General features: G+C 43.9%; 1 protein-coding gene across 1 annotated transcript in view; it reads right to left on the bottom strand.

Moving 5' to 3' along the window:
• Positions 1-20,190, bottom strand: part of KBTBD8 (kelch repeat and BTB domain containing 8) — a 326,712-nt gene that overhangs the window by 148,979 nt on the left and 157,543 nt on the right. The window contains exon 4 of the mRNA XM_044077962.1: positions 17,424-18,535. Coding sequence (XP_043933897.1) covers positions 17,424-18,535 — 1,112 coding nt within the window. The remainder of the gene's footprint in view (positions 1-17,423; positions 18,536-20,190) is intronic.

Here is a 20,190-nt window from a genome sequence, read left to right as displayed (position 1 = left end):
ATCTCTAACTGAGGGTCTAAGAAGAGATGTTCCTTTCATAAAGGCTTTGCAGAGCTTATGAGACATTATGCTAGAATTAAACATAACGATATGAAAGTTAGAAATGGCAGCTAGCTGCAACTCCAATGGTAGCGGAAGCCGCACCAGACTGAAAAAGCTGAGTTAGAAATTCAAGAATTTCATGGATTGGGGCTGAGAAAGGATCCAAATTTCTAGATTCTGCCCAGTAAGAAAACAAGTTTCCATTTACTAGCATACGTTTTCCTCGTAGTAGACTTATGTGAAGAAGCAATCATATCACGGACTGCTGGGGAGATATTGGAAAGCCTGGCTAAGGTTGGAAGTGGAGTAACCAAGCTGTGAGCTGGAGAGTTTGAAGGGATTGGTGCAACCCGCCTGATTGGTGAATCAGAAGATCTGGAACTGGGTCCAGAATCCACAGTTGATCCAGAAGGTGAAGGTGTAGGAACGGGAACCATCTTTGACGAGGCAAGTATGGGGCAATGAGGATCATTTTGCAACCCAACGATTTTGCTTTCTGTACGAGTCTTGGATTAGGGGAAAAGCGTAAAGGAGTCCCTGAGGCCAATCGTGGACTAGAGCATCTCTGGGTATATGACCTGGAAGAGGAAGAAGGGAGAAGTAGCTGCTGCATTTATTGCTGAGAGGAGTGGCAAGTAGGTCGCAGCAAGGCTGTCCCCATTCGCAGAAGATCCGCAACTTTCTGATTCATTCAGAGACCACTCCTGAGGCATGAGGATAGCTCTGCTCAGCCTGTCCACTATAACGTTGGATTTCCCAAGGATGTGTGTTGCTATCAGAAAATTTTGGGAGGAAAATCGCCCATTGCCACAGTCTCAGTGCTTCTCGACACAAAAGGCAAGACCTGGTCCCGCCCTGTTTGTTTATGTACCACACTACTGACATGTTGTCCGTTTGGATTGCAATGGTCCCGGAAGGAAGAGAGTCTTGAAGGGCTTGCAACGCTAGGAGAACCGCTCTCATTTCTAGGACATCGATATGTAGATGGTACTCGTGAGGTTGCCAAGTGCCTTGGACTGTCCTGCCTAGATAGTGCCCCCCCACCCCACCCTATCAGGGAGGCATCCATGGTCACTGTGGCTACCGGAAGGGGTTATATGAAAGGTCTGCCCTGAATTACTAGTGGGGAGACCATCCACCAAGAAAGGTCCCTTTTGCATGTTTCTGTGATCAGGATCATGTGAGACATGGGTAGTTCCTGGAAAGACCACTGCGTGAAAAGAAGCCATTGAAGGATTCTCATGTGGAAACGCACTAATGGGACAAAAAGAATTGCAGCTGCCATGGAGCCTAGAGCTTGCAGGACATGTCTGACTTGAACCCTTTTACTCGGCATTAGAATTAACACTTGTTGACTAATAGTGGAAACTCCTGTGGTAATCTTGCAAACATTTCTTTTGTGTTTAATTCTGCTATGTATGTAATAGACTGACAGGGCAACAAGGCAGATTTTTCGAAATTTACTGTAATGCCTAGTTGAGTGCATGACGTGATTGTATAATCCTGTGCCTCAGAGTTGATGCCTGGTGGTAGCAGTCAGGAGCCAGTCGTCTATCTAGGGAAGCACCTTGAATCCTTGACGCCTCAGGTGAGCCATGACTACTGCCATACACTTGGTGAACACCCTGGGGGCTGAGGTGAGACCAAAGGGCAGAGCTCTGAACTGGTAATTACTGGCCCCTACCCGGAAGCGAAGAAATCTCCGGGAACGTCTGTCCATCTTGATATGGTAGTACGCGTCCTGAAGATCTATGGAGCACATCCAATTGTCCTGACCCAGAAAAGGGAAAATGGACTGCAGTGTCACCATCTGGAACTTTTCTTTTTGTACAGATTTGTTCAATCTGCTGCGATCCAGTATTGGTCTCCAGTCCCCTGTCTTTTTTGGTACTAAAAAGAATCTTGAGTAAGTTCCGGATCTTAGTTGGTCTGCGGGAACTTCTTGAATGGCTCTTTTTTCTAGCAGTCTTGAAACTTCTGTGACTGCTTGATCCCTTAGATTGGGTGGGACATCTGGGATGGGCTTTCTCGATTCTATGGGGGATTGATAGAAGGGAATTTTGTAACCTCCGGATTTGATGGATAGTACCCATCTGTCTCTTGTTATATTTTGCCAGGCTTTTGGGTACAGCGAAAGTCTTCCCCCGATGCCTCCAGAGGTGAGCAGCCGGGCAACCCTTCAGGGATGCTGGAAGGGTTTGGCAAAGAAAGTTTCTCAGTCACCCTGGTTTTGCGGTCCCCCTCTGCCATGAGGGCGGCGTCTGTTATTGCTGTTTCCCCCTCTGCCCCTGGGGGGAAAAAAAATCACCACGTGCATCAGGCGAGGGTCCCTGGGATTTTCGGAACCACATCTTTCTGCTCTTCTGACTCTTGGGATAAGGTCTGGAAGGAGTGGTAAAACGGACTCCTACGGCAGAGAGAGTCTTGCCTTCCTGCTCACACCTGGTCAACGTGTCTTTCACCTGAGGCCCAAAGAGAAAGGAGCCATCAAAGGGAGTATTGGTGAAGGACGCTCGAAAGGGTTCCGCAAACTGACACAGCCGCATCCAAACATGTCTCCTGAGAGCCACACCTGTGTCCCTGCTGCTCTGCTCGCTCCATCGGCTGCATAGGAAATCAGCCTCATGGAGGAGTTAACTATGGAATTAAGAGTCGCAAGCTGAGAAGCTACTTTGGCTGATGCTCCTTCAGCTGTAGGATCTTGAAGGGCATCTCCAAGCTCTTTCAGGAGATCCTTTTTAAGACGTGTAAAATGGCATAGATAATTCAGGGACCTCACTGAAAAGGTCGCTGAAGCAAACATTCGCTTTCCATATCTGTCCATCATCCAAGACGCACTGTTCGGAGGATGAACAAATGAAGAGGTCTCTGCTAACTTTCTTGGTGGCTGCTGCTACCACCATGGCATCAACAGGCACACCTTTGGAGAGGAGTTGCTTGTCCTGGGGGGCTGTAATAAATTTATTTGGTCTCCTCGGAGTAGGTTCCACAGAATCTGGAGCTGACCAAGCCTTTCGAGCCACTACAGACATGAGTGGATCGAAAGGAGGAGATACCATGAGGTGGAAGGTCAGGAACCAAATGTGTCCAGGTATACATACTCGTCCTCGGTAGTGGCTAGGGAAGTCCAGTCCCTCCTCTGCCTAAGCATTTCATGGATGTCCGAAAAGGAAATATCTTCAGAGGGAGACCTAGGGGACCCTTCCGATTCATCCATGTCTGTATCTGAAGTGACAGATTCAGGGGAGTCTATGTGCTTCCTCTTGCACTTCTTCCGGGGAGGCTCCTCTGAGTGATCAGGGGAGGCTTTGGAAGAAGAGGGATGACCCAATGGGGTGTCCTGGGGCATAAGTTCCCTACGCTTGGGGTCTGGAGGAGGCGTAGAGGTTGGCACAGACACCACGGGGAGAGGAGCCGATAGAGCTGGCAGTAGAGCCGTCTCGGGGGACAGCACACTCTGCATGACCTCAAAGGCGTCCCGACCTCTAGGCAGAGAAAGCTCCAAAGAAACAGGAGTCTTTCTCCGCGTCGAGGGTGACTGCTCAGAGGCCGATGTTGGAGCAGAGCTCAACTGCGCCAAAGCTCTGAGAGGGAGAACGGGGTCGGACAAGGGTCCAATGCCACTCCCTCCCTCGTAGCCGAAGAGAGAGCCTCGGCACCCAGATCCCTCGATAAAAGGTACAATTGAGGTACTCAGAGCAGACGTCGGAACCGAAGGAAAAATGATTATCGGCGCCAACGGTTCTACTGCCTGCAGATCCATGTTCTCCGGCTCCAAGCTAAATGTAGTCTGAGGAGGAATAGAAATAGAGGCGGTTTGGAGCAGATACCTGTTGAGGTGGGCTGGACAGAATTTTTGCCAGTGCCTGTGACTTAAGCAACCTACTTACTACTCTCTCCACGTCATGATCCGATAATCTAGAGGATCGAGAGGAGTGGGAAGAATGATGGCTACGTTCACTCTAACAAAGGTGACTGTGGTGCAGAGTGGATGGACTCCAAGGATGGCAACCTCGGTCTCTTATGGCTCCGAGACGGCTCCGAAATAGCAGATGGAGCTGAGTGAGGAGTCATCTTGTCAGTGCCAGCCGGTACCAACATCCTTGGTCAAGTAAAGGAGTCTGCTCCGAAGGTGGAGCCGAAGGCTTGACAGACTTGGAGGATTTCGCTGGCTGAGTACCTTTAGCCGGAGAATCCTAATCCCCAAAGGATTAATTTGTTTTTGCGCTCCTGCAGGACCCTTGGACTAAAAGCATGACATATGGAACAGGAGTCCTGCAGGTGAGCAGCGTCCAAACAATTAACACAACTAGTGTGCCCATCTGTCAAAGACATTTTCTGACAGCATGAGTCACACTTTTTGAAGCCAGATACTAGGGTAACAACCACCACACAACAATAATGAAAAGCTATACTATAAAAAAAAAAAAAAAAAAAAAAAAGAACAAACAGACTTTTTTTTTTTTTTTTTGTTACAGTTAAAGAATAGAAGGAAAGCCTCTACCTTAAACGGCTATCCGGGGGGGGGGGGGGGGGGGATGAACTTTCTAATTTATACGAGTTCAAGGGAACAGAAGGCCTGAGAGTTATGGAGCGACTGCCAACAAAGCTAAAATACACAAGAATGCAAAAAAAGAGATAAATGAATATTATCTATACACAAAATAGACAATTACTTGACAAACTTTCAAGAAAAACAACAATATATAATAGAAAAAAGATTATACTAAGCCTGAGCCAGTAAGGAAGCAACCACGCAGCCGAAGTAGCAAACGAGATCTGGGTAGCTGACTGAAAGCCAGCAAAAGTGTTTTTACTCACTGTAACTAGTAATACATGCAGCAGATAAAGCACCCGCACTACAAAGTACTATGGTAAGGACTCTGACCATAACCTTCAATTATGTGTTCTTGACATGGATGCAAGATTCACCTCTTGAGCTTTGCTCGAGGTGAATTTCTTGGCATCCAAATCTTGAACATAATACACAACCTGATCATAATCCTTAATGTTATTTCAGGTCGTGGGAAAATAAAATATTAAAGTAAAAAATTATGAGAATACGACATAAGGTCATAATAAACTTGACTTCAAATCTGAGTTTTTAGCAGTAGACTTGAGAGTTAATCTAGCAGAATTCTGGAGAAGGGCCTCAAGTAGGTGTACTATGGAGGATAAAACAAAAACTGGGCAAGGAGAATTCTGGAGAAGTAACCCAAACAGATGTAGGGAAGATGATCCAATGACATAAGGCTAAAACATGAAGATATAAATCCACACAGTAGACTTCCCCTACAACTGCTTAGAATTCTACTAGTAAAGCATTTTTTTATTGTTTTATCCTCCATATAGCTGGCTGGAACATTTCTCACACCTAAAGTCAAACTTCTGCTAGAAAATCAGATCAGAAGTCAAAGTTTATTATGACCTCAATGCATACTCTCAACATTTTTATTTCTTTAGTATTGTTTTCTTTCACCTGCTACAGCCTGAAAGAATATTAGTGTTGATCTCTCTCCAGTGCACTACTGTAAGCTCACTTCAGTACAGTTTACAATTTTGCATAAACCAAAAACAGCATAATTCACAGGTCAAGTCAGATCTGAGGAAGCAAGGCACCACACTGTAAGGCCCAGGGCATGAGCACAAGACACACAAGCTGTCTCTAAAGCTCCTGAAGAGCAGAGCCTGAAAACATGAAGGGAGGATCTCCAGAGGAAGGGAAAGAGGAGGCCCAGCTCAACCAAAACAAAGGGTAGAGGGGAATGATGTAAGAGAATGCTGCAACAATGAATTTGGAAATGGATTGTTTGCTTATTCGTTTCCTCATCTTGTTGATAGCAAACCCCCCAAAAAGCTGGTTCATTTTCCTCAAGTTGCTGGTTGTCAAGGTTATCAGAGCTATTTGTGAACATACAAGGAATGAAGAATACATTTTTTTTTATAGACACCTTTAATGAATTATCACTTGTGACATAGACAAATTTACATTTATATAAAAGTAATCAAACTGTATTAACAAATTTAAGTTTACAAACAATATACTTCACATATACTGCTATACATCATATAACCTTAGCAACATTACATAAATTATTTAATTAGGTTCATAGGTAGGTACTAGGCTATCTGCCCGAAGGCATTTACAAGCCTAGCCAGAATGTGTTGGCTTTCGCCACCCTCCTAGATTAGTTCCCTGTGCCTCTGTCCAGCAGAGCCACTGAAGTGATCCAGGGGTAAACTTTCTGTTTCCCATCCACTTGTCAAGGTTTCTCTTGAAGTGAGTTAGCGAGGAGCGCTGCCTAATGTAGATTGGAATCTTGTTCCAAAGCATGGGAAGTCTCTGGGACAGGAATCTATCCCTCCAGCACGTCCTATGTATTGTTGTGGTGAGGTTTAGATCCCTAGAGCGTGTGGCTCGAGGGGATGAGCTTTTCTTTAGGTGGAGCATGTCCATCAGTTCTGGGTTGGACATGGCCTTGTATGTCAGGCAGAGATCACCTCTGAGTAGGCAGTATGCAACAGAGTACAGCTGAAGTTTCTTCAATTCCTACCCCCTTTTTTTTTTTTTTTTTTTTTTTTTAAACAAAACCATGAGTGAGAAGGTCACTGAAAAACCAATTAAAAACAAAATGAAAACGCCAGCAAAGCTAGAACTTCCACTGAGTGACCTCCCAAACCTCTTGTATCAGAGGCACATGGAATATATGCAAATGAGCCTTATGAACAACAGATGTTTCAGCTAATTGGCAGTTCTGAATGCCCATGTCTTGTTTTGTCATTTTAAAGGACAATTTCAGGCCAATAAAGCCAAACCCCACCAGCTGTGGATATGCATATTTCGGCCTTATGACCTCATCACAAGAGGTTTGGGAGGTCACTCAGTGGAAGTTCTAGCTTTGCAGGAGTTTTCATTTTGTTTTTGCTGACTGGTTTTTCAGTGACCTTCTCACTCATTGTTTTAGTTTGTTTGGGATATTTTTGCAGTGACCCTAATGATAATGGACATCAGCTGGGTATAACAGTCCTGTTTCTAATGCTTAGTCAAACGCTCTGCTTGTGCTGTGCTGACGAGGTCATAACAAGGCTGAAATACGCATATCCAAAGCTAGTGGGGTTTGGCTTTATTGGCATGAAATTGTCCATTAAAATGAAACAGGTCATGGCATTCAGAATTGCCTATTAGCTGAAACACATGATGTTCATAAGGATCATCTGCATATATCCCATGTGCTTCTGATACAAGAGGTTTGGGAGGTCACTCAGTTGAAGTTCTAGCTTTGCTGGCGTTTTCATTTTGTTTTTACCCCCTTTTCTTTTTTTAAAGAAACATCTTTATTAAACCATAACTTACGATACAGGCAATCATACATTTAAATAAATGAAAACAAACCACACCAACACTATTCTAGTTGCAAGCAATTAACATCACAATCCATACTGACACACGCCCAGTTGCAAACATTATACATCACATATAATCTACCCAATCATTTTTAGTCCAACATTACATAGCGCCTTCTTTTAAACCTCATTCCTCCCCTGTATGTATTGTTCCCACACCTCTCATTTTTTTCCCTATGTAGTTTCATACTAGCCTTGTCTAAAGATCTAATTTCCGGTTGTTTTATCTCTGTTACTGTATTCACTACTTCTAGTACAGTTGGTTTAGATTTCCATTTTTTTGTAATTGCTTTTTGCAGTCACCGTAATTAGATGCATCAAGGCCTTATCATAGCTAGGCAATTCCGATTCCTTATCATAGGTCAAAAAAATCTCTGTCAGACCAATCTACCCACCCATCATCTCAGATAGTGCATCCCATAGGGAATACTTAAAGTCCACAGACTCACCGCACTCGCAAAAAATATGTTCCCAGTTGCCTCTTTCTTCCCAGTCACACCTCTAACATTAACTGAGGAAAAATTCTCTGGAGTCTACTTGGGGTATAAAAATATCTATGTAAACATTTCAAATCCTAGTTCTTCTACATTTTGTTGCATATTTGGGAGACTACATACATCCTCCCATTGTTTCTTTGTGAATTACTTATCCAATTCTCTCTTCCCAATCCTTTCTCACCTCCAATGATTGATTCTTAAGAGATATCATGCAATATTATACTCTACCAATTATTCCTTTTTTTAATGGCAGCTTCTGTTCTAGATTCTACTAAAAACTCTACCAGTGCTCGTCTTTCTTTTATGACCCCACTACTTCTTTCTCTTTGCCTATACTCCAATATTGATCCTTAATAGGGGAGACTATCTCTAACCTGTAGGCCAAATAAATTCTTGGTATCCTCCCATTCTATCATCTTTCCATTGTCCATTCTCAGCCTTTTTTCCCCATTTTGCATATAGGATCAGGGAGTCACTAACCGTGACGATCATCGAGCCAAGCTGAAGAAAGGGTGGAGGCACAGTCAAGAAGAGTTGGGGCTGGCTAGTATGCCCTGCAGAACTGCTGTTGCAAAACCTGCCCTAGATTTGGAAAAGATAGGTAGGTGGCAATGCTTGGTGAAAAGGTGTGTACAGAACTCCAGGTAACAGCTTCCAGAATTGTCCCTGGTAGGGACTCCCCTGAAGAATGCTGTAGAGCGTTCTGACCCCTGAGGGATTGTTTCCCATGGTGTTTGTAGCAGAAATGGATACACTGTGCTATCCCAATTTGGAAATTGTTTGCTTTGAAATGGCCTTGCCCTCTGGCCCTGGTGCAAAACTGACTAGTAACTGGTCCGATTTCTTGAAGGCTTTAGCCCTATCCAGGTAGAATCCGAGTTGCCTGTGCACATCCAAGGAGTGCAGGATCCTTTCCCCTTTATTTTGAGGATTAAGGAAGAAGGTTTGCAAATGGATAGATTGGTTGAGAGCCACACTGGACACCACTTTTGGCATAAAGGAGGGGTTAGTCCAGAGGGAGACCCGTCAGCATAAAAAATAATGAAGGGTTCCACAGCCATAAGTGCATGTAGCTCAGACACTCTTCTAGCTGAAGTGATGGCCAGAAGCAAGGCTGTTTTCCAAGAGAGGAATTTTAACTCTGCTGACGCTCTAGGCTCAAGGGGCGGGGGGGGGGTTGCGTGAGCTTTTCCAGTACAAAGTTAAGGTCCCAAGCAGGGGTGGGTGCTCTCCTTGGTGGCCTTCGGTTGTTTGCCCATGTCAGGAACTGCTTGATGAGAGGGTGAGAGAAGAGAGGTGTCCCAGTGTTGCAATGAGCCAAGATGGCAGAGGCGTGGATCTTAATGGAGGAGAAGGATAGGCTTCTGTGGAGTAGATCTGCTAGGTAATCCAAGATTAGAGGTAAAGGAGGGCAGTGCTGTGTCCTCTCCTTTAGAGTGAATCCAGGAACAATACGTTTTCCACTTAGCATAGGATTTCCTTGTACTGCGTCTTCTAGCTTCAAGAATGATGTCCAACACCTGCTTGCTTAGGCTGGTCACTGGGGAAGAATTCAAGGAATAAGCCAGGCTGCAAAATTCAGGGTTTGCAGTTGCGGATGCAAGATCTGTCCCTCCTGATGGGTGAGGAGGGTTGGTATCTGGGGTAGGTGCCTGGGTGGCACCAGTGACAGGCTGCACAGTAGTGGGTACCAGTGCTGGCGTAGCCAGTCTGGGGCAATCAAGATTGCCCTTGGTTTGTCCAGTCTTATCTTGAGTAATATTCTAGTGAGAAGAGGCAAAGGGGAAAACGCATAGATTGAGAGGTTTACCCACTGGAAGGATAGGGCATCCACTTTTCAGGCCATGCTGTGAGATGTCCTGGTGCAGAATTTGCTGAGCTGGTGATTGTAGGGGAGGCAAAGAGTTCCACCTCTGGGGTCCCCCATTTCATGGTTAGAAGGCTGAAGGCGCTGGGGTCTAATTGCCACTCATGTGGGTCTAGTAGACATCTGCTCAAGTCATCTGCCAGAGAGTTTTGTTTGCCTGGCAGGATGAGCTTGAAGATGATGTCCAAGGCAGTGTTCCACAGGGCCATGGCTAGCCTGCAGAGTGGGTTCCCCCCTGCCTGTTGATGTACCACATAACTGTGGTGTTGTCTGTTTTTATTAGCAGTGGTCCTAGTGAGAGTAGGTGAGCATGCTGAACAGCTAGCATCTCTTTTTGGTTGATCTGCAGAGGAATTTGACTTGGGCTCCAGTGGCCCTGAATGCACTTGTCATCCAGATGTGCCCCCCCAGGCATAGTCTGATGATGAGTCTGTGGTTAGGGTCTGGGCAGCGTGGGGTTGAGTAAAGGGAAGTCCCTTGTTGTAGTTGCATGCTGCTGCTCACCAAAGAAACTCTGTCCTTAGACAAGGTATGACTGTTTCCAGATCCTGAGAATGTTGGCACCAAAGACTTTTCAAGTACTACTGCAGTTTCCTCATATGCAGTCTGGCATATGGAATTAGAAGAATGCAAGAGGCCATGAATCCTAAGGCCTGTAGGATTTTCCTTGTGGATAGCTGGGTTCTGGTGGCCATTTGAGTGAAGTAGCTTGTCAGATAGGCTTGTTTTTCTGGAGCAAGGAATGCCATCTGGGATGTTGTATCTAAGCTTGCTCCCAGGAATACAATCTTTTGATTGGGGACTAGTTTTAATTTATTTTTGTTGATAGTGTACCCCAGGGAGGTTAGAAGCTTCTTTACAAATGTCAGGTGCCGCAACAGCTTTTCCTGACCGTCTGCCTGAATCAGGCAATCGTCCAAGTACGGGTAAATTTGAATCTTTCTCGGTCTGCAATAGGCAATGGCTGGAGTCGGGCATTTTGTGAAGACTCTGGGAGCAGTGGATAAGACAAAGGAAAGTGCAGAGAACTGAATGCATAGATCCTGCCCTGAAGCACAGGTATTTCCTGCACGAGTCCCTGACAGGGATGTGCAGATAGGCTTCTTTTAGGTCTAGGGTGGCTAACCAGGCATCTTTGGACAGCATAGGAAGAAGCTGCTGAAGGGTTAGCATTTTAAATTTTGGTACCACTAGGAAGGTGTTTAGAATGGAAAGATATGGGATTGGGTGCCAATTGCCCTCTTTTCTGAGTGCCAGAAAAAGTCTGGAATAAAACCCTTGACCTATTTGTTCTGCAGGAACAGGTTGAATTGCCCTTATGGAGAGCAGAGATTGAATTTGGTTTTGTGCCTCTGCCCACTGGTTTGGAGCAAGGTCTGGGAACCCTTTTGGGGTTGGCAGAGAGTGGAAGTAAAATTTGTACCCCTGAGATACAATGTTGAGGACCCATCAGTCTTTGGTGATGGCGGTCCAATTTTTTGCATGATGGGCAAGTTTTCCTCCTAGGGGCACAAGCAATTGGGCAGAGGTGAGGATTGGAGTTGAGAAGTCATTGTGAATTCTTTCTGTAAGGGGGTGGCTTAGCACTCCCTGTTTTAGAAGTGGAGGCACTCCATTGCTTAGATCTCTGCATACCCTGAGACTGTAATCTGGGGGGGGGGGGGGTCAGTTTCCCCTGGGTCTAGTTTGAGATGGCCTTAAGGGGTCTGGAAACGCCCAATGTTTCGAGGGGCAATGCCTACTGAATCTTGGAGGCTGCCCTTGCAAAATTCTGCGTCTGCATAGACTTAGCTTTTTCTTCCATCTTTTTTAGAACCTCTTCTGCTTTGCTGCCAAACAGATTTGTCCTTGTTCAAAGGAGTGTCTAGTAATTTTGATTTGACATGGTCTGGCAGTGTCTGTTCCTTAAGCCAAGCATGCCTTCTCAGTACAGAACCAGTGACTGCTGCCCTGCAAGAAGCTTCTAGGGCGTCAAAGCCACACTGCAAGGTATGCTTGCTGACTTGCCTTGCAGAATGCATAAGCTCTTGTAATTCTTTATTCTCTGCACAGTCTGTAAAGGTAGATCATTTTTGCTTAATCAGTTCCATAATATGCTGCTTGTATTTCAGCATGTGAAATTGAAAATTCAATGCCCTAATGGCGAGAGTTGCAGAGATGTATATTTTTTTTACCCCATCTGTCTAAAGCTCGGGAATCCCTGTCTGAAGAGGTGGGATTCCTGGCTGTAGTTGCTATACCTTTAGGCCCCTGGGAAATGACCTCTGGGTCAGCAGTAGGATTTTTGAAAAGAAATTTGTGAGTCAGGGACTCTGTAGTACCCGTCTGGTTTCCTTGGAGCAGGGGGTAAAGTATCAGGAGTTAGACTGGATTCGATAAAGACATCATCCACAACATCCAGAACAGGAGGAATTGCTAAATGTCTACATTGAGATAAATCTAAAAATTCTCAGTCTCTTTTTGGACTGAGGATAATCCTGGCATTCCTAGTGGAAATGCTCTCTTAAAGTACAAAGGGTTTCACCAAAAGAAAAGTCCTCTGGAGGAGAAGCAGAGGGAATGGATTCCTCTGCATCTGAATCCTCATAAGCAGATAAAGGCATGTCTTCATAATCAGAAACCTCAGAGTTAGACTCTTGGTCATTTAAAGCTGCTGGGGACTGGTCTCTCTCTTAGCAGGGGCAGGCTGGCTTCCCCTAATCAGCATAATCAGGTCTTTTGCCATTTTAAGCATTTGATTTTGTGGCAAGGAAGCAGGTGCTAGAGAGTTTGGGTCATCTGTTTATTATTCGTAGCTCGTACTCTTGGCCTTAGAAACTCAGTAGTTTTAGACAGAACTGAAGACGTGAACGAAGTCATCGGTTTGTGTCGAATATCAGTAATGCGAAGAACTTCCTTAGAAGCTGGTGCCTGCATAGTGGCTCCGGACCCATCCAAGGTTGAGACATCCACAGGTTCCACAGTGAAAGATGAGTCTCACTACATACCGGACTCCGAACGGGTCTCAGCAGCAGCCTGTGAATCCACAGAAGTGGGCATCAGAGGCTGCGAAAGCGCCTGAGTACTGGCGAACTGTCGATTAGCTTAAAGGAAGTGTCGGCAGTTTTGGACCCGTGCAGTCTGTCTTTATCCTTGCATTTTTAAAGAAGATCAGTAGTCAGCTGGCTTACCGAAGCCATTTCAGAATACGGAGATTGAGAGCGAAAGTATTTAGCGACAATAAGGGCCTGACGATGAATAGTTCAGGAGTTGAACAAAGCACAAAACCCAACAGAGAGGTACGTCGTGGTCTGGGCCTAAAAAGGTGACGCGGTAAGAATGGAAATCTCAGTGCGGTATTTGCTACTTTTTCTCACATCGGTTAGAGCAAGAAAAAAGGATCCCCAACGGGGTACTTAGCTTTAGAAGACTTCAGGATGATTCAGTTTCGGAAACGAAAACTCAGGTAGCGGCCGACCACCACTCGTGCGAACTGCTTCTGCTTCGGGCTCCTTGGCAAGAAAGACTGATGTAATAGCATCAGCTGCCCGTTTTATACCCGTGATGACCTGACATCAGTCCTGAAGAGATAGCAACCAATGCAGAAATACTAAGCCTCCGTTATTCGGGCCGACTGAGGGACACCCCTGGCAGGATAACCCAAGTGTGATGACTGCAACAGTGAAACACGAAATGCATCCCCTGGATACTATGAAGTCCAAAGACACCACTTCTGGATCTACCACAGAGTTCTTACACAGGTGCTTGTAGGATTCAAGCACTCTGCAGAGGTGGTCAAACTTCCTGGGGGAAGGGAGCTGGGAATCCGGCTACAGGGAAGCATCAAAGGCCACACCATCCAGGATCTCATGCACTGGAGAAACAGTAACTGCCAAAATCTTCTCTTAGACTGACAGTATTACTTAGCCTCGCAGTTAAAGGACTTAAATTTGTGAAGTGCCCACAAAGGATAGGTCCTAAGGTGATGACACTGTGGCCAGTGTGTCTTCAGATTGAGTTAGCATAGCACTCCAGAGATAACAGGTTATAACAGGTTAATATATGTCAACTCTTCTGACCCAGAGTCTAAGGAATAAGAAGTGTCCGGGGGGGGTCCTTTTTACCAGAAACTTATTCAAGGTATTGCTGCCCACACCTCAAATTTCACAAGGTCCTCAGGCATCCCAACTATGTCCTGTGAACAGGCCTGGGAGGATAGGGGCTTAGGCTCATGCAGCAGAGGCTGTGAAAATCTGGCTGATGACATCTATTTCAGTGGTTTGGGCCTTGCTTCGGTGTGGCATTGGAATAAAAGGGCTTAGGAAGTGAGTGGGGAGCCACAACCTGTACTTGATCCCTGGCCACATATTCACGGACACAAATGTGGAGGATGTCGCCTCTCCCCCTCTGTAACCAGTATTCCACTGTCAGAAGTGGAGGCCTGCAAAGTGGCTCCAGTCCCAAATGACACCCGAAGGATCTCCAATTGAGCGAATGTCAGGACTAAGGAAGGCACAGCAGCCTTTCAAAGGGTCACAGCAGAGGCCACCACAACAATGTATGTAAATCAGAAAGGCCTGCAAAAGCACTACAACTCTTTTGACAATCTCGAGCCTTGGAATGGTATTCAGACACACACTGTGTAAGAGAGTTTTACTTTAAGTGCTCTCTTCCTTGAAATGGTTCTCTTTTTCTTCTTTGTGAATTTGGCAGCAGGACCAGAGGGCATTGGTCACAAGGGTGACTTTATGCTTCAAGCAGTTTCCAAGGACTTGCCCCTATGCTTTACGGTGTGAGAGTTGTATTTGGCAAATGCAGCAGTTGGGCATGTCGTGCTTTGGACCCACACAAAAGAAATACAGATGGTAGAAATCCCTATGCATAATATTCCTTCTACACTTTAAAACAGCTTACTTTATCTTGCATCTACAGAAAAAAACATAATATAAAAACAGATAACATATGTTCTCCAATGGGATATTTATTTCATCTCTCTGGCTTCAGGGCAGACTCAACAACACTTGTAAAATGTACATATGGTGATCATCAGACCTCAAACAGAAAAAATAAAGATGGCACTTGATGATGACCCTTTATACAAAGAATGTGACGATGTAAGCAAAGAGTGCTTGTCAGGCCATGGGGAAAGGTGAGATTCAGGTTGGCCTTCGGCTTCTGCAAAGCAGGAAGCCACAAGGGTTACTTACTGCAACAGTGAAGTACAAACATCTTAGTATATAGACTGGATTACAAGCTCCTCCTTAAAAAATCTGGCACTTCGCACAGTGGATAAAGGCTATGGGCTGTGAGTGAGCCTCTTCCTGTGGTGCAGGGTTCGTGTCCTCAGCTTTCACTTGCCCACTGTATGACCCTGAGCAAGTCACTTAACCAGACAGTGCTTTTGGGGCTACTGGGAATTTAGGCTAGGCTCCTTATTGGTCTCCTGGGCTGCATGCTTAAAAACTACCTATGAAGAATATCAAACACTAAAGGCAGCACTGAATCAAAGACTATCATCATCAGTGACTAAGCCAGTAGAACAAATTTACAGTCCAGGTTTTGAGGTGCAGTAATAAACAACTAGGTTAGAATGCTAAGGCCATGGACCTTTGTGCTAGCAATAAAACAATACAACTCTATCTACTCCAATGACTCCTCTGAGGAAGACTGCTCTTAATCTTTGGGTGATGCTTATTCAAGCTGGTCAAACCACAGTACTCATGTGAATAAACTGAAAATGCACTGGAACACTTAGGATTTACTCTATTAGAAATTTGGAAAACAGCCTTTCCCTTCTGCAAATTGAAAACAAGTTTCAACAGTATGACTCAATATATATGTTACCATGGTTTAGATCTAGGCTGCAGACACAACCTGCATCTGCAGATATGATTTTTTTTCCAAAGTGAGGAATAAGATTCTATAGAACTTCAAATGAGAATGTGTAGAAAATTATCAAGAAACTAAGTCAGAAGCCAAAATGGAAAACATTCCTGACAATGATTATTATTATTCCATCACAGATGTGCCTTACACTTCCCAGTGGCAAACAGGACCTGGTAAGAGATACAAGGTACACAGACATGGTCTTACTTACAGACGATGCGACATAAAATGGCATTCTGGTGACGTATGGAAATGTTACTGTGATAAATTACAAGAAAAAAATGGCAGAAGTACTCCATACTGACAAGTACATCTTTCATATCATACATCAGAAGAATGCCTTAAATAATGAACTTAAAAATGTTTCGATTGCACGATGTACTGCTAATACAAGTATCTAGAATCTTGGCATTTTGTTCTCTTGCATGTTATCATTCCACTGTATTCTGCACTCAAGTTAAGTGTATAATGCCTGTCCAAACATCTGACAACTCTTTCTTACTAAGAAAATAAAGGGCCTTAATCATAGAAATTATGCAAACTGTCTCAAAACTTTGTCCCTCTTCTTGGATTTATAGAGGTGAATGAGGGGTAATTTCTGCCTCACATCAGGGTCTGTTCATACTGCACACTTGCAAGTCCAATAAGGGCAAAAATCCCTGCTCAAGAGAGCTCTCTTCTTGCAAAGCAAGAACGTGTTAGAGTGATATGTCTCGCAGAGAACACGTGGAAAAGTACTTCTCTCATTACTCAAATGTGTACTCAAATGTGATCTACACATCAGGATGGTTAACCACAAACACACCCTTGGTTTAACAGCCTTATCCCCCCATGAATATGGGAAATGTGTAAATGTTCTGTTAGTCTCTGGATTATTCTTACTTGAAATACAAGGGCTAAAACTTCTTGGGGATGTAGGACTGTTTCTAAAGATCCTCATGGAGTAATATCCTAGAAAATACCTACGATTCTACCACGGTGTGCATATGAACTACCTTTACCTCAAGACAGTAAATTGAGCTATAACTGCTTACTTGATCATTATTTTCTAAAGAGTTGCATTGCCTTTTACAACAAGTCACAACAGGAGAAAATGGACTTGCTGTGCATACATCTTTTCAAAAATAATTTTCACGTTCAATAGATGCACGCTAACAAGTGAATCAGACATGCCACTGCCAAAATCACAGAGCAACATAACTGCACCAAGAACAAAAGGTTTCATTTTCAATTACAATAGGATTATAGCCAAGAAATACACCAAAACTTTTGGTGAACCTTTGACATTTTTTTGGTCAGGGGCAAGCCCCCCAGCACTGCACCACATCCAGCTAATCTAAGCTTGCACAACAGTGAAGAAAAGGGAAAACAACTCCACTGTTGCCGAAAGTTTTGGAATTTTCAATTAATCGACTTTCAACTGAAGTGGATTGGACCAATCAACTGGCTCCCTCAGTGAAAGCGAAAACATTTTCACACCATGGCTTGTAATGTTAAAGGTCAGCACCTTGTGAACACACCAAAATATTTCAAGTTAGCAAGGCAATACCTCAGAAAGATTTTTAAGTTGTGAGGCTATAAAAATATATTTAAATGCAAAGCTAGATTAACCAAACATTATGTCTTTACTGCAGGCAAGATTTTTCAATATAGAACCTATAAAGCACACTTGATTTTTAATGTAAAACAACAACTTGAATAACTGTGACTGAATATAAGTTATAGCAAAATCTCAACAGCTCTCTTACCCTGCAAAACATAGATACAGTCCTTGTACTCCACCGCATTATGAAATTCCATAGCTACAGGCATAGGGCAAACTGATACCCATAAATTGTCTCTGGTGTCGTAACACTCAACTGATTTCAGTGCATTTCGACCGTCCCCTTCATAAACACGACCCCCTATTGCATACAGTTTACCACAGCAGTGAACAAGTTTGCAGCCTATTCTGGCTCTAAGCAAAGAAGCTTTAGGTAACCATTTATTGCCAGTGTGATCATACAACCAAAAGTCACTTTCTGCTTTGTGGTCAATGGAGACTTCACTATTGCTAGGCCTGTAACCCCCAGCAATATAAATATCATTGTCTGGTGAAACCAAAATGCCAACTTCCCTCAGATCATTTGGTGGTTTGCATAGCTTAAACACTCTCCCTGTAACAGTATCTAGACAAGGCACTGTTTGTTTTTTTCCTGAGTGTTTGCTGGCTGCATCAAAACATATGATCATTTCAGAAGCTGTCATTCCAAGCCTCTGTGTACAGCCATTGGCACTAGATTTCTCCACTTCAAAGTTTTCGGTCATAGCCTGTGCAAAACTGAAAGGAATTTTCTGCAAAAATGCCTCATCCATAAGAGGTATACGAATACATTTGGCAAAGATGTCTGCAAGGTGTGCTGTTCTTTTCAATGGTTCATGTTCATGCCACCTGATAATGCTTTCATAAACATGCTCCTCTCTATCCACATTTAAGTCATCACTATTTAATACACTTATAAGTTGGTCTCTGGACAACTGAAGAAACTCCTGTTCTTTGGTGACACACAAGAATTTTTTACGTATGTAGTCCTGTGATTTGTCACGAAGTTCCTGATGACCATAAGCATCAGCAAACATGAAAACTCCAATGCTGTTCTGAGGATCCAGTCGACTGATCATATACTGTGCACACTGATCCTGCAGAGATGGGATCTGGAAGATGCTAGCTGCAGTGAACAATGCCTGAACATTGGCCTCTGTCAATATAACTCTGGAGGTATATGCATAGTTCAATACTAAATGCATGGACTCCTCTTCGACTCCGACTATGCGTACTTCTTTCTGGGTGCTCTCTGTAAGGCCACTGGTGAACATAGATCTGCAAAACAACAAAAATAGACCATTACAACAGGAGACTATAACAAACATCAAGTGTCCACCAAATCAGATGACCCTCAGAAGGGTATTCTACACTGTGTTCAGAACACCATTATTGTGCCTTCTAACATGGATCTTAAAATCTCAACCTTCCACAGTCAATGAAAGCACACACCTCTTTGATCGAAGCAGAACAATCCTGTGCTGGAGGACCAAGGATAACCCACTAGCCTCAATTAAAAAGGTGGCAGGACTTGCAAAATGACATTAGCTGACAGCAGTTTAGAATTGTGAACATTATTTTAGTGTATACAAGACCCTGCTTGTCAAGGAGTTGCAGCTGTAGAACCACCCTCTGCAGAGTAAAATAGAGGAGGAAATGGTGCACTTACCGAGATGGCAAATATCAAACTGAAGTGGAAGTACTTGCCAATATACTTCAAGGAGCCTTAGGCAGTGGTTGAAATGTCTGCCCTACTAATGAATGTTGGCCATGTGACAGAGTTCCAACTACCCAACATTCAGTTGAATTTCCACTCAACTGTAAGACAATGTTGTAAGGTAGGTATTATGTAATTACCGCAATATCATGCAAGACCACTATGGTTCTGTATTTGTGTTTCTTCCTACTTTATTTTGCTTTTGCGTCATCTTAAAAGTAGTCAATTGTATTTATTACTGCTTGGTGTAACTCATTCTAAGCCTTTTAGTTTAAGCACTTGGGCTTCAGACCAGTTGTTTTACATTAAGGTTTGCGGTCTGCACTGTAATGGCAGAACAGGTAGCTTACATCCTAAGTTGGGAACTGCTGATTGAGGGCTCAGTGTCGGTTATTCTAAAAGTGTATTAATTCTGGTTTAAGCACTTGGGCTTCAGGCCAGTTATTTTACATTAAGAGAGTTCGTGGTCTGCACTCGTGCGAGGAGAGGCTGGACTCTGCCCTTCTGAGCTGGGAATTTCTGGTTAAAGGCTTACAGTGCCTGCATATTTGAACTGCTTCTTATTGAAATTGGTACACCTTGTTTGCTGTAGCATAGACTAGATCCAGGCCTGCTGAATCTAGCTTTGTTTATATAACTTGAGCACTAATCCAGGCATTCTTTAAAGTATTTCAATTGTATTTATTACTGCTTGGTAGTAACTTGATTATAGTGTAGCTATCAATCTAAGTCTTTTGGATTAAGCACTTGGGCTTCAGACCAGTTGTTTTACATTAGGAAGGTTTGTGGCCTGCACTGTGGTGGCAGGACAGGTAGCTTAAATCCTTCTAAGTTGGGAACTGCTGATTGAGGGCTCAGTGTCTGTTATTCTAAAAGTGTATTAGTTCTGGTTTAAGCACTTGGGCTTCAGGCCAGTTATTTTACATTAAGAAGGTTCATGGTCTGCACTCTTGTGGGAGGAGAGGCTGGACTCTGCCCTTCTGAGCTGGGAATTTCTGGTTAAAAGCTTATAGTGCCTGCATACTTGAACTGTTTCTTACTGAAATTGGTACACCTTGTTTGCTGTAGCATAGACTAGATCCAGGACTGCTGAATCTAGCTTTGTTTGTATGCTTGTTTGTTTATTTCCCTGAAACGCTAATTCCACCTAAAACGCAGCTTTTCAGGGGTCCTAGGCTTTGTTTTTTATTTCCTGCCCTTAAAAGGGTTTCTGTTT

Source organism: Protopterus annectens, chromosome 7.part0, assembly GCF_019279795.1.
Source record: "Protopterus annectens isolate FY-2018-M chromosome 7.part0, PAN1.0, whole genome shotgun sequence".
Classification (NCBI taxonomy): domain Eukaryota; kingdom Metazoa; phylum Chordata; order Ceratodontiformes; family Protopteridae; genus Protopterus; species Protopterus annectens.
Note: the sequence above shows the minus strand (reverse complement) of the source record. Positions and strands in the feature narration are given on the sequence as shown.